The sequence below is a fragment of the Trichoplax adhaerens genome, genomic scaffold (assembly GCF_000150275.1).
Source record: "Trichoplax adhaerens TRIADscaffold_21 genomic scaffold, whole genome shotgun sequence".
Lineage (NCBI taxonomy): Eukaryota > Metazoa > Placozoa > Uniplacotomia > Trichoplacea > Trichoplacidae > Trichoplax > Trichoplax adhaerens.
This window is the reverse complement of record NW_002060962.1, coordinates 858,768-872,113: the sequence shown is the minus strand read 5'-3', so window position 1 is coordinate 872,113 and position 13,346 is coordinate 858,768. Positions and strand designations below refer to the sequence as shown.

The following is a 13,346-nucleotide window of genomic DNA, read 5'->3' as shown; positions in this document are numbered from 1 at the left end:
TCAATATCAAGAAAATAAATTCGACGACTTTTTCCTTTTAAAATTTAAACAGAATACGTGGCCTTTACAGAAAAATAACTTTCTTTCCCAATCATAAAACGAACATATCTTTATTTTTGGTACAAATTAACTGGATATTTAAATATCGTGACGCTAGCACTAAGAATAGTCCAAAATACAAAACCTGTAAATAAGTATTCCATTATCCAATAAATATGGCTATTGATTTAGCATAATATTGGTCCAGTAATGTTTATCAAAAGGAGCTAACAGCATGATTAGGATAAGGATAGTCTATTTAATCTAGTCAGAGTAAATAAAGAGGTCAAGAGTCAGTTCATTTATTAGTAGAAAAAATTAAAAAATCTTAACAATTCATTTACGAATGTTTCTCAGTCATTGAAGTATAGAATCAATTCATAGATTCCAAGACATTAATTACTATCTCATCATAAATGCGCAACCCCTTCAATCCTACACTAAACATACTCATAAAAGGTCGAAAGTCAATTTTAGTTAAATAAATAGATAATTTATTATCTTCGCTAAGTTATAAACTGTTGTATTTGACTAATTACATGGCTAAGTATGGTCTTGGGCTTAAAGCAGATTAATCAATTGATATTTGATGATTTTTAAGCAATAAGTCAAGTATATCATCTGGCAGTAAATTCAAATTAAAGAATAGACAAGGGATCAAATATAATTAAAGCTTTTATCAAGATTGTACCATGGTATTCCAAGATTAGCCAGTAATAAAATCTATAGCTCCTGACAGAAAGAGTTCATTGATATTTGATCATAGAATTACAAAATACTAAATATCTGATAGAGCCATAATAGACTGTTTTCAAGAACTGGTACTGGTAAGCAATACGTTTGTATTAGTATACTTTCATTTAAGGAAAGCCGGCCTACGGACTGGTATAATAAATATGTATCAATATTTATTAAAATTTTCAAAATGATAATCAATAGGGAGATTAAGTTTACTGATTATAATATGGATATATCTATCTATTTTTAGTATTATAATCAAGAAACTTCCTCTGAGATTAGTTCTATCACCTTGAATTCCAATAATAGCTTTAAGATTACTTAAGATGTATTGTTGAATAATACAAGTGCAGGAGATCTCAATGAGTCAATGTTACCTTTATCAACCAGATAGCTGTTGCATATTTCCTAGAAATTATATAATAGCATAAATAGAATGAACTTATCTATACATTCTAATAACGAAATAGTAAAATAATGGCATAAAATTGTAAACACGCGATACCTGATCAAGATACAAGAAATGTCAGTATATTTGCGCAGACATTAAGTTATTGCAGAGGTTTTAAACTGATCTATTGATAGGCTTTAAATACTGCAAAAGTAGTTAAAGAAAAATAGTAATAAAGAACTACTACTTGATACAAGTGAAATTGATTTCATTTATTGATAGTTAATAACGAGTATTGATTTAGTGGCAAATTTATCTAATAAAAAACTGAGTCTTAACAATAAGAATAATCAATGATACGACTTTTCTATATAATTATTGCAACCAACTGATTCATTTAATCTTTGAAATAAACACTATTTCTATGTAGCTATACATTATGCATATTCTGAGCCTTAGCAAACCATTCTACGGAAGAAAAATTTGTCTAGTAAAGCAAAATTTGCAAATAACTAAAATTATAGTCACATCTGTTAGATCTCACGTTATCACATTGCGAGTGTAATAAATCAACTATCGCAATCATGAATTCGGTTAATCTACAAATGTCAAGGGATATCAGATCGGGACCACACATGCTTCTCAGAGTAAGAAATGATAACGACTACGTTAATAATATGTGATAAGAGGACTGTTTCAAGTATACTGTATAGTTCTTGGCATTCATAAGCAGAATGCAAGCGTAGATTTAACGATAGCTAATGGATTCGACTACAATATAGACATAACCTCCATAAAAAGAATTTACCTTAAACAGTATCGAGAACTAAGTTAAAGTCAAGTAAATGTAGTGCATGAATACATGTCACAATAATTTATAACCATTCAGAGCTAAATTTATGAAATATAACATATAAATAGCCAGGTTAACTTTTACCAAATTTCTGAGGGATAATTAAGTATTAGATACGCATGAAGTCAGTACTAAAAAAAATATTGTACTTATTTTAGTTGTAATACTTCATTAAAAACACGAGTTACCAATTGCCTTTCCTTTTACTTAGAGAAGGGGCGTTTGATAGCTTTTATAAATTCAAATTTATTTATGACGGTGGCAAAGCCCATCATTAAAGGTCTTGTATATCAAGTTAATGTTGTATTAACTGTTGAAGAAAAACTTTTGTATAACTGTTGTAACAAATTTTACATAATATAACTTATCTAAGAAAGTGCTGGTACTAATTTATCTATGACATTTTACGTATTTTTAATAGATAATTACATATCTGTATAATATTACTTTATTTATAAAACGCTATCGATAGAAAGCGATTTTCACATCCGATCAACGATAATCTTTACATCCGATTCATATATAAAAAGCTTCTTGAATTTAATAAATACTCAACAGTTACATAGAAATTTTATTTTTCGTTATAGAGTACGTCTCCTCAACTGAATTTTTTTAACAATAATTTATTAATTCTAGTATGCACTTCTAAATATATCAGTCAACATAGCTTGTTAATGTAGATTTTGCTTATAGGATAATTGCCGTTGTGACTAAAAAAAGCCTAGTGATTTACAAACGCCGTATCTGGAAATACATGAGTACAATTAGCCGACTATAAATTAAAATTTTTACATCCAACGGATTTATCTAGTAAACTAATCTATTAATATTCAAAATTTCAAATTAAATGCAGTGGCCTTCATCGGTCTTATACAAAAATATGTCTTCTTTTAGCTTATAGAACAATGCTAAATATATGATGTTAAACATGCTACAGCCTACACTATTAGCATAGTATTTTATGAAATCAAAATTGTACTTGCGGGTTTATGTAAAATGTCTTATGACCACTTATTGGAACAATTCTGATCATAAATAAAATAGATCCTTAGCCTTGGCTTTACCAATTTGCATGGAATATCTTAGCAAAACTGATCGGAGGGTAATATGCTACTTACTATTAGCTAACTGAGTACAGAGTATTCTTCATAGATTGACCCCAATAGAGGCATATTACCATCTTGCATGCTTTCTTGTACTGATACGATATCAGATATCACTTTGGATGAAAAATTTCAATTTTCTTACCTAATTTTACCTAAAAAATGATTCATAACTAGATTGCTGCATATAATTCAGCAGCACTTTGTAAATAGTGACTTTAGTTATATTTTCGTAGCTTTAGAGTTATGACGGAGATTAAGAATCAAATTTTGATTGAGATCGCCTAATTACGTAATTCAATGAATACTTGATTACGGCAGACAAGACGCTGAAATGAGCGTATTCTGCAGTAGACTCGCTGCATTTAGCTGCATAACTCTGAGTTATGGTAGTATTAAGTAGTTTATCGCACTTGAGGATTGTGAAAAGATCTCAGAATTAATATAATTATTCGTATTATTACAATTAGATACTCGCTAACATGTTGATACGGGGTCGAGAATACCCAGCTGTTTTTGATTTTTGCACCATCCTATCATTTTCAAAGTTGGTATACATACAGTTATTATTGCAGCTATCTTTAACTAAATCTTTGCAGAAAGTAACACTGCTTATTTGTCTAATATGTCCACAAGGTATCTAACAATATCAATTCATATGCAATAACTATTTTGATCGTAACTATATCGTATCATTTTCAAATTCGATGCGCATACAGTAAGCATAGAAACTAGCTTGATATAAATCCTTTAGAAAGAAACACTGCTTATAAGTGTCTACCATTTCCACAATTTAGCTACCAATATCAATTTATATTTGATAACGGCTTATGATCGCAACACTATCCTATCATTTTCGAATTTTATGCGCGTACAGTAATTACATCAGCTTGCTTCAAGTAAATCGTTGAGGAAATTAACACTGATTATTACCATCTACTATTTCTATAAGTAATTTACCAATATCAATTTATATTTACAAACATTTCTATACGTACAAATAATGATAATCTCAGCGATATTCATAATCTAGGCAAAATATTATCGATCTTTAAATATCGATTAAAATCATATTGACTTCTTTTTACCGATTATTTCCTAATCGATTTATCTCTACCAATTTCGTACGCTTAGCTGGGAATTACCGTTAATAAATTAAGCTGTGAATTCCTTAGCATTATCTGCAATAGTAAATTCTTGTTTCCGAACAAAAATAAACTCCTTGCAAAACTAGGCAAAAAATCGCAGCTTTGGGGCTTTAGCAATCCAGTCCCTCAAATCATTAAAAATCTACCAATTCTATGGCATTTACTGATTCTATGTAAACAATCGATATGAAATTTTAAGCTAACAATGTATTCAAATAATTTAAGCAATACTGCTGGTATCTCAATTCGCTTATATTTATGTATCTTTATGTGTGCAATTGCGAAATAGTTTCAAATTGATTATTTGATTATTTGAGACAAGGATTTTCAGTAACAGATGCATGATGTACATTAAAATATCTGATCCGTATAGATCTTGCTACTTTTATTTCCTCCTTAATTTTTAATCATTTTAAAGCATAAAATATTAATCTCGGTGCTATAAATATAAAATCTTTAAAAAATAATTCTGAAAAAAAATTTTTGCTAATATGGCTTCGACTTTTATTAGCATCACATCGCAGATACCGTAAATCATGCAACCCTACAACTGTCTATGAAATAGCAGTTAAGCTCTACCATTCTAATTTTATACCGGCATTACAGTAGATTTACTTGGTTAACATTAACAAATTTTGAGAAGTCCAGAATTACTATATTTTTAACACGGCGGTAATTCTGAAAAAACACTGAGTGCTATTAATAAGTAAAGATATAAATGTCGTTTCGGTTATTTTAAAAATCTATTCATCAATTATGGTGTACAGCAAAGGTCAAATCCTTTATCAATTATCGTGATTCTATATTATAAAACATAAAATATTCGCTATTCATTCAATAGAATTTCTATTTTAATACAGAAATCCAATTATTACCGATGCCGATAATTGAAAACATATTTCACTTTATATCTAATAAGCATTTCATCTCCCTACAGAAAACTTGAAATTTGCAATTAATCGTTGTTCATGATAAAGCATTATTAGGTAGATATGAAAATATGATACACAAAAACAACATCAGTATTTTTAGATTTTACATTCAAGCAATAACATAATGACTAATCTATGTCAGACAGTTTTCAACAGTGATCTGGCCATTTAAATGTGCATACATTGGCAAAACCTAGTAATAAGACATTTTCCTGTCGATTTTCTTTAAGAGTATAGACCAGTAGATGATTACCTGAAGTTATTAAGTCTAAAATCCTAAACTGATTTAATAGTTGGGATAAAATAATCAGCACAATTGCGGTAGCTATGCATAGCTCTATAATAAATAATAATAATTTTTTCCGTATTTTTCTACAACCTCTAGATTGTATATATATAGTTGCGGTGATATAATTAATAAAACTTATCAGCCTGCAACATTTAGTTTCTATATTGGATAAATGATCTTTCGTGAGACTCATTTTACAATACTGTATTAATTGTTATAACTATTTAGAATATGCCCATTTTTATCGTTTAAGCACATATGTGAATCATATTTGATCGTGATGAAAACTGATTTTGATTTCCATTAATCAATCCTGCATAAATAAATAACTTTGAATATTCTTTGTCTAAATTGAATGAAGCATTTGCCAGTACTAATGAGACACTTAATCAGCAAGTATGAATTTGATTATATTATCAGTGTCTGATGGTATTTACTACCTGCAATAACAATAAAGCAACTATCCTGCTACAATTTTAATAATCTTATAAAAGTAAATCTATTGAAGATCGTAAAAATCAATTACAATTAAAAAAATCAATGTGATTATAATATTTTCTACATATGCACCGCAGATGATACGTTACGATACGTTATCAAATTAAAAACTAGTTAGAAAATATTTTTCATCATTAATAACTGAAATATGATCATGATTTTACTATAGGTTCCTTCAAGTCACGTAAGAACAGTTTTTTTTTTTTTTTAATTTGTAAGCATTCCAATTTCATCCTTGTCGCTCTTTATCGTTAATATAGACTTAATTTATTGCTCAATCCAAGATTATCAAAAGGCCCGGATTAAATCTATAGTATAGAATCTCGCATGTCAAAAGTAAGAAATCGGTTATAACTCCCATCTTGCTTCTTTTATTTTCGAAAATTTAATCTACAATATTGGAGAGGAGGGATTAGTAAACATTTTATCAATAAATTCAAAAACTGTATTTACACGAGCTTCGATTTCACCCTATTCTTTTTTCACTATAGCGCTGACTATTATTAACATATAAAATTTAAAAAGTAATCCATTAGCTCTTATAGTAAGAAACAAATTTCTTCGTTTCATTGCCCTTGTTAATTGCTAAGAAATAATTATTGTTGCTCTGTTATCATACTAAACGTTAATCGTCTATAGTTAAAATGACCTATGATCTCTAGACTATGATTTTAATACTTAGAAAGAAAGAAAGAACTGCTAATAATTATAAACTGTCGAAGTTTAACATCATAAAACCCGTATTGTAATATTGTAATAATTGTAAAGACAAAACAAAATACGTGCACGTGTTGCTATAATAAGATGAAATGATTAGGCTCCAGATGAAAATGATATAACTGATTAAGGATATTAAAGGATATTAGTCATCTACTACAGTGAGATCATGCGATATCTAATTTTAATCGCTAAACAATTAAAAAATTCCTTACACGAAAACTATGCAATGAAATCAATTTATTGGTGAAAATAAATTATTTGTTAATTCCGTCCTCGATCAAATTGAGGTAATGCAACGTAATATAAATATTATGTAATCCTAATAACACAGCCTTTCTTAAAAAGGTCATCGTATCATTTCATAAACATTGTCTGGTTTTATTATGAATCATATAAGGATAGCCAGATATGATTATTTCTCGCACATATCTTGAGCTAATTAGATACGCAGAAGATGTAAACACATAACTGTATGGCATAGCAATTCAGAAACTGAACTTCGTCAACCATCAACGTTTTCATGTTACTTAGCCTCTTGATTATCTGATAATTTCATGGAGTAAAAGTCATACTTTACTTACTACTTAGTCTAATACTTACAGACAAGAATTAATTGTGTGTTTTTGATCTTTATCAGAATCTGTAAATTGTAAATAATAATTAGTCATTTTTTCTTTTATCATAAAACAATAAATTGCTATAGTATCCCTTTAAAAATTAAAAATTGCCCGTGATATGATTATTGATTTTTTAATGTACTCAATTCTGCATAAAATAAAAGGTAATGATCTAAAGTAATACCGTAACTCGAATAGAATGTCCAGCTACATCAGCATATTACCGTAAGCGTAATCCATACTGTACCGTAATTAAGAATAATGGTTATTTTAGATTTTAGGTTCAACTTTAACAGCTCTGATGTTATTATAACCATTATATCCTAAAGGAAATTGTAGTACAACTCCCTTCACATAGTTACGGCACTTTAGTCATCACGATTTATTCAGCATTGAAACACAAAAAAAATATCAAAGACTATGGTCATAATTCTTAATATTCTATATTACAATTAGATCGCTTTTCGGTTTATTTAATTCTAGCTTATTTTAATTTTCCCGTTCTTCTATCAAAATATCGAAATTTCTGTAACAGTAACAATAATTTGGACTGACTATCCATAAAAGACGATTTTTATCCCTTTAAGTACAATCTATGAGAATTTTTAGCTGTCACACACCTTTAAATAAATTAAACAACTTATGGCTAACAATTAGAAGTTATTCTAGACCTATTCCTTATATAAAAGAAATAAATGTTGTTTACCTAGCTACCATTAATTCCAATTTCATCCTGAAAATACCAGATCAATGTAAATAACATCATTCATTATCATTTTAATCTATACCATTCCATTATCGCAATAAATATTTAATATTACATCGTGTTATTTCTAAGGTATCAAATAGGCCCAGAAATGCTACTGACAGTTGAGTTCAGACATTATCTCTCTGTTAACGAATGTAGCTTTGTAATTATGGTGAATAAGGTAGTTAAAGCCTGATACTTTCTTTCAATCACTTAATTCGATATGTCACTTGGATTCGAATGATTTCTTATCATAAGATAACCACAGTCATACTGAACTATGAAGTTTAAATTTTATTTGTAGTAATTAAGTTTTACAACCCCTTAGTTTCGCAATCGTCTAATTCAAAATCTGAGTTATTAAATTTGAGCAAACCTCTAACATGACTTGACACAAGATCAGGCAAATACCGTGTTTAATCTTAAAATGTATCCATTTATTAATAAAACGCTTGACTAGAGAAGAATCCACTTTTCTTCCCTTATAATAATAGTCTAAAGTGGTTAAGGTAAACCGAATAATCGACTTCGTCTCCACGATGGTAATTTCATATTATCGAACAGTTATATTAAGACATTACACAAAAATTTTGCCTAATATAGCCGATTACTGCGGTCTCACACACACACATAGTACGATTAGTATAAGTACATCATTTCATCATCAGCAACTATGAAATTACCTTATAAGTATAGTAGACAATCCTACTTTTTAATGCTACTGTACTGCAATTAATACTGTAATTAGCTTAAACTACTACATTATTATAATACTAAGCGTGTCAATAGTAAACTAACGTCATGCTTAATAATTATAATCAGCTTTATTGACTATTAATATGCCTACAGGTTGCCTTTGCTATGATTATCCATCATGCAATAGTTGAATAATTGTCTAAATTTTCAAAGGAATGAAATTAAATTTGTACTAGTTATTACCTCAAAGCAATTTTTTTTATTTAATTACCCGGAACAGGTAGTAGTTACCATTAGATAACTGATCTAGAAATTTACAGATAACCATTTTATCTATGATATTTTAATTATTTGTATAAATAACTGCCTGTTTACATAATACCAGTAACGACGGTTAATTTTACTTAGCGAGACGCATGAATGGGTTGATTTTTTAATAAAATTGGGTTCATGATTTACTTCAAGAGAAACTTGTAGTTACTTGTCACAACTGTCTAAGTAGCATAAACTATCTAGAATTGCCCTCCTAGATATACTCAAAAGAATAGTCGTAAAAAGTGCAACTTACGTTAGGTTACGACTTTATTTTAGTAGTTCTCACTAGCAATCTATAATAAAAAGAAAAAAGAAAGAGCAGTAACAATTTACAAGAACTTGCTTTTATACCTAGACTTAAAATAAGATTGTATAAAGCAAGTGAACAACAGATATCCAATTAAAGGAGGTCAACGCAATTAAAGCCTTACAAACATGATAGATTGTAACTTAGTCGAACCGTATTATTAACTTAAGTACTATAAGAATTATTACATGTTAACTCAAAAATATAGCTCATAGTATGAGCTAGGCAAGAATTCCTGCCTAAAATGTATCTTATCTACTGTCATTTAAAATTACGGACATTAGAATTTCTATTACACCTACGTAATGACTCAATCGTCTTACGTATCATAAATTACGGACATAACACAACCTTAATATCGGAAACGTAGTTCTGTAACATTACTATGGTCTCTAGCTGATAAAAATCAGTATGGAATCGTAATGTATGCAATTATTAAAGAGGATAAACCTGAAAGTAAACTCATGATGGGTTAGCTTTTTTTTCATAGTACCAACATTTAATTTTTAATAGTTGAAAGAATGACTTTGAGGGATGCGCAATCTCGAAGCATAGTTTTAGAAAAGCTTATCTAGAGTAGTAACTACAAGCAGCAATTATATTGTGCTATCCTTTACTCTATTCCATTATTAGCATAGTAAGGTTGATAGGCTTGAGAATGATATATGAGTACAAATCGAAATTTGTAGCTAGAAAATTAACTATAATCACTAAATTAAAGACTATCTTGTGTAAGTTTTAACCTCTCAGTATCCATGTATAGTACGACTCTAAATACTTGCAATCTCTTTATCGTCAGGAAATTACGATAAGCTATAAGTATCTACAGATAAGCTAAGTTTAAACTTCAATAAAAGTCTACCAATTGACGTAGTATTGCTTCCTAAACATCCGCTATCAATATTTGTATAATTTTTAAAGTACTCACTTATCTATAAAAATATATATGCATTACAGATAAACCCATTATCAGGATATTTCCTAGATATCATATAAAATCATATTGCACCTGCTCCACAAAAGCGAAACAGCACGTATTTACATAGCCAAACTACCTTCTCATTCACAAAAACTCTCCACTCTATCACACTAGCTCCTGATTAGATAAGTTGGAGTAATGTCTACATGAAAATAGCACTGAATGAAAGACACTCTCAAACTTTAGTCAGATTCCTATATTTTATGAGTATTATATCCAGATAACTTACCGTTAGACACAGTTATAGGCATATACTCATGCAAAATTATCTTCTTTTCTGAGTCGACAGTTACATCGATTCGCATTGATGAGTTATATCGAATGTATGAGAGATTATAACCTACCAGATAAGGTATACATCCACTCATCTACAGTATATCTTTACGACTAATTTGCTAAATGAAAGTATTATCATTTATATATAGGTTAATATCGGGTTTTAACCGTAACATATATATAAAATTAATCTAAGTCTATAAGTTGCGCCGAATGGATGAGAGATTAGCGCCTATCAGAAAGGTATAAATCCACCTGTATTTACGATAAATTTCATTAATGACAGTAATCTTAGGAAAGTATGCACTAAAATGGAACAAAACATATCAACTCAGTTACGGGCAACCATATTTATCTTAAGGCCCACTATTAGCTCAGTACACGGTGTAGGGTAATATTTCCACCTAGCTAAGGCTACTAGAGTGCTAAAAAATATCGTAGATTAAAAAAGGGTCAATTACACTATGTTGGTACAGATAATAGACGTGATTACTACTAATAATTACGCGCATCTTTCAAAATTATTTCGCAGCAGTAGCTTTTTGTAGCAGGGAGATAAACCTTGATTAGTATAATTTAGCTTTATGAAACTTCATTATAGCATAGACAATTATTACGAAAATCAGTTCAATCTATAAATTTATCAGCCTGCGCTAATTAAGATTTAAGTAATGTGAAACTACACTTTAACTCCAGTTCTTTCAAAACTGCATTCGACAAATGGACCAATGACCCTGATTAGAAATAGAATAGAAACAAACAACTACGCAGTATTGAAATGCTTTTACAACATCATCTTTATTGCCTTCACATCATATGATCTACAAATTTGATCACAGCAATCAATCATAGCATGGGGAGGAATTGGATAGTTCTGCTTACTTCATATCAATGATTGGGAGAGGGGAAAATTATAGATTTTCTTCGATAAAAATTTCGCAACCACCTTTAATGATATCATCTTTAAGGGCTTCATTGAACATACTGCCACCAGGACATAGCTGAGGCAACATTTCGCATTCCTTGGCAGGCATGGGTGGAGGCATACAGCATTTCTCGTCTAATTTTTCAAGGTTCAATTCTTGAAGACGGGTGTATAAAGATTTTCCAAATTTCAAGAAGTTATTAGTGTGGTGACCAGCTTCAATCAATCCTACATAATAAAGAAAGAAGTTATTATCCGCTATCCCCTTGAAAAATCAAGAATTGTATATAAGTTACTGGCAAGATGTTGCATATCAACTAGTAAGAATTAAAATGATTTGGCTATTCAATTTCTACATTATTAAATACTTTTTTGGGTAGATGTTCTAAAGTAGGCTAATAGAACAATTATATTTGTATATTAATTTGAAATAAAATTGAATTAATGTCCATTTACCAATCTCTGTTACTAAATTGATAGATCAATAATTTTCTAACAATGAAAGACACTATCAACATATGCATCATCTGAGGTAGAAATGCCTAGTTGATATACACATTATCTAGGAATTATAGTTTTGGCGATATTATTAGATAGATGTTAAATAAATATAAAGTATACAGCCCAATTATCATTGAGGCCGTAGTATCTTTCAGTTGCAACTTATACTTACGGTCGTCAAATTTGGTATAAGATGGCTCTTTCTTGAAATCAGTAACAATGTCTACATCAACTGATCGACGTCGTTTAAGTGGACATTCATCGAAGGGAATGTTTAATTCACATTCTGCCCAGTAATCTAAAACCTGCTGCCTCTGATTACCGCAAACGTGAACAGTAGGAGGAATTTCATTGAAGATGATGAAATCTCCTCCTTCAATGACAACGACTAAGCCAGCCAAAAAGGCAACCAAAGATACAACATTCAATTTGGCCATTATTATCTACCTAAAATAATTTTTACATATAAAATTTAAATACAAAATATTGGCAAGCCAATTTATTCTACCATTGAATAGACTTTGCTATGATAGTCCTTCTTTTTTCAAGTAAAACTATTACATGATATCTTAATAACATAAAACACTATTTGGTATTCGATTTTACTTTGCTTAGAGATTAAGTACTCTAGTAGCTGTAAGTTAACTCAATGATAATATGAAGATTACGAGTAAATTTTCTACATTATCAAGATTTGATTAAACTAATATTGCACTGAGTAAAGTTGCTGTTGTATTAATATGCTTTATTAACTATTTGAATATAGATTATTGAATATTATACTAGTATATTTAAGGCTATGCAAAGTAGGAGTAAAATTTAAAAATCAAAATACATACACCTATAGCCCTATTCAATTGATAGCATTCTGCAGATTATCATTCTATTTTGTCTATTATAGCACAGACAAGGACTCCATAGTACAAATGCAAATGGAAAGTGCGCTAAAACTAAAGATTACCTTAGGTGAGAGCGGATGGAATATTCTTTTGACTGAAACTGCAATCTTCCAGACAAGCAAACACAATAACGTAAAACCGTTAATCCGCTAGCTTTTAAAGGTTGCCCTTAAGCTATCGGCATGCAAAATTAATGGCCTCTATTAATAACAGAAGTGGATCAATCGCAATTAGCATATTCGCCAATATCATAAATAACAGGTGCAAAATCTTCCTGTCCTGTCGAATATTAATCGATTTGTTTTGTAATTTATGGATTTCCTTCTGATTATAATGATTATAATTATTAGGACTGTTCCAACTAAAGGCCAA

At 29.7% G+C, this 13,346-nt stretch overlaps 1 protein-coding gene across 1 annotated transcript; it reads right to left on the bottom strand.

Annotated features, from left to right (window-relative positions):
- Positions 1-11,429: 11,429 nt before the first annotated feature.
- Positions 11,430-13,103, bottom strand: TRIADDRAFT_64324 (uncharacterized protein). Its single transcript, XM_002117037.1, has 3 exons — positions 13,037-13,103; positions 12,248-12,522; positions 11,430-11,802 (listed from the first exon to the last, which is right to left on the bottom strand). The coding sequence occupies exons 2-3, from the start codon at positions 12,510-12,512 to the stop codon at positions 11,561-11,563; spliced, it is 507 nt and encodes a 168-aa protein (XP_002117073.1). The 5' UTR covers positions 12,513-12,522; positions 13,037-13,103; the 3' UTR covers positions 11,430-11,560.
- Between the last annotated feature and the right edge of the window lie 243 nt (positions 13,104-13,346).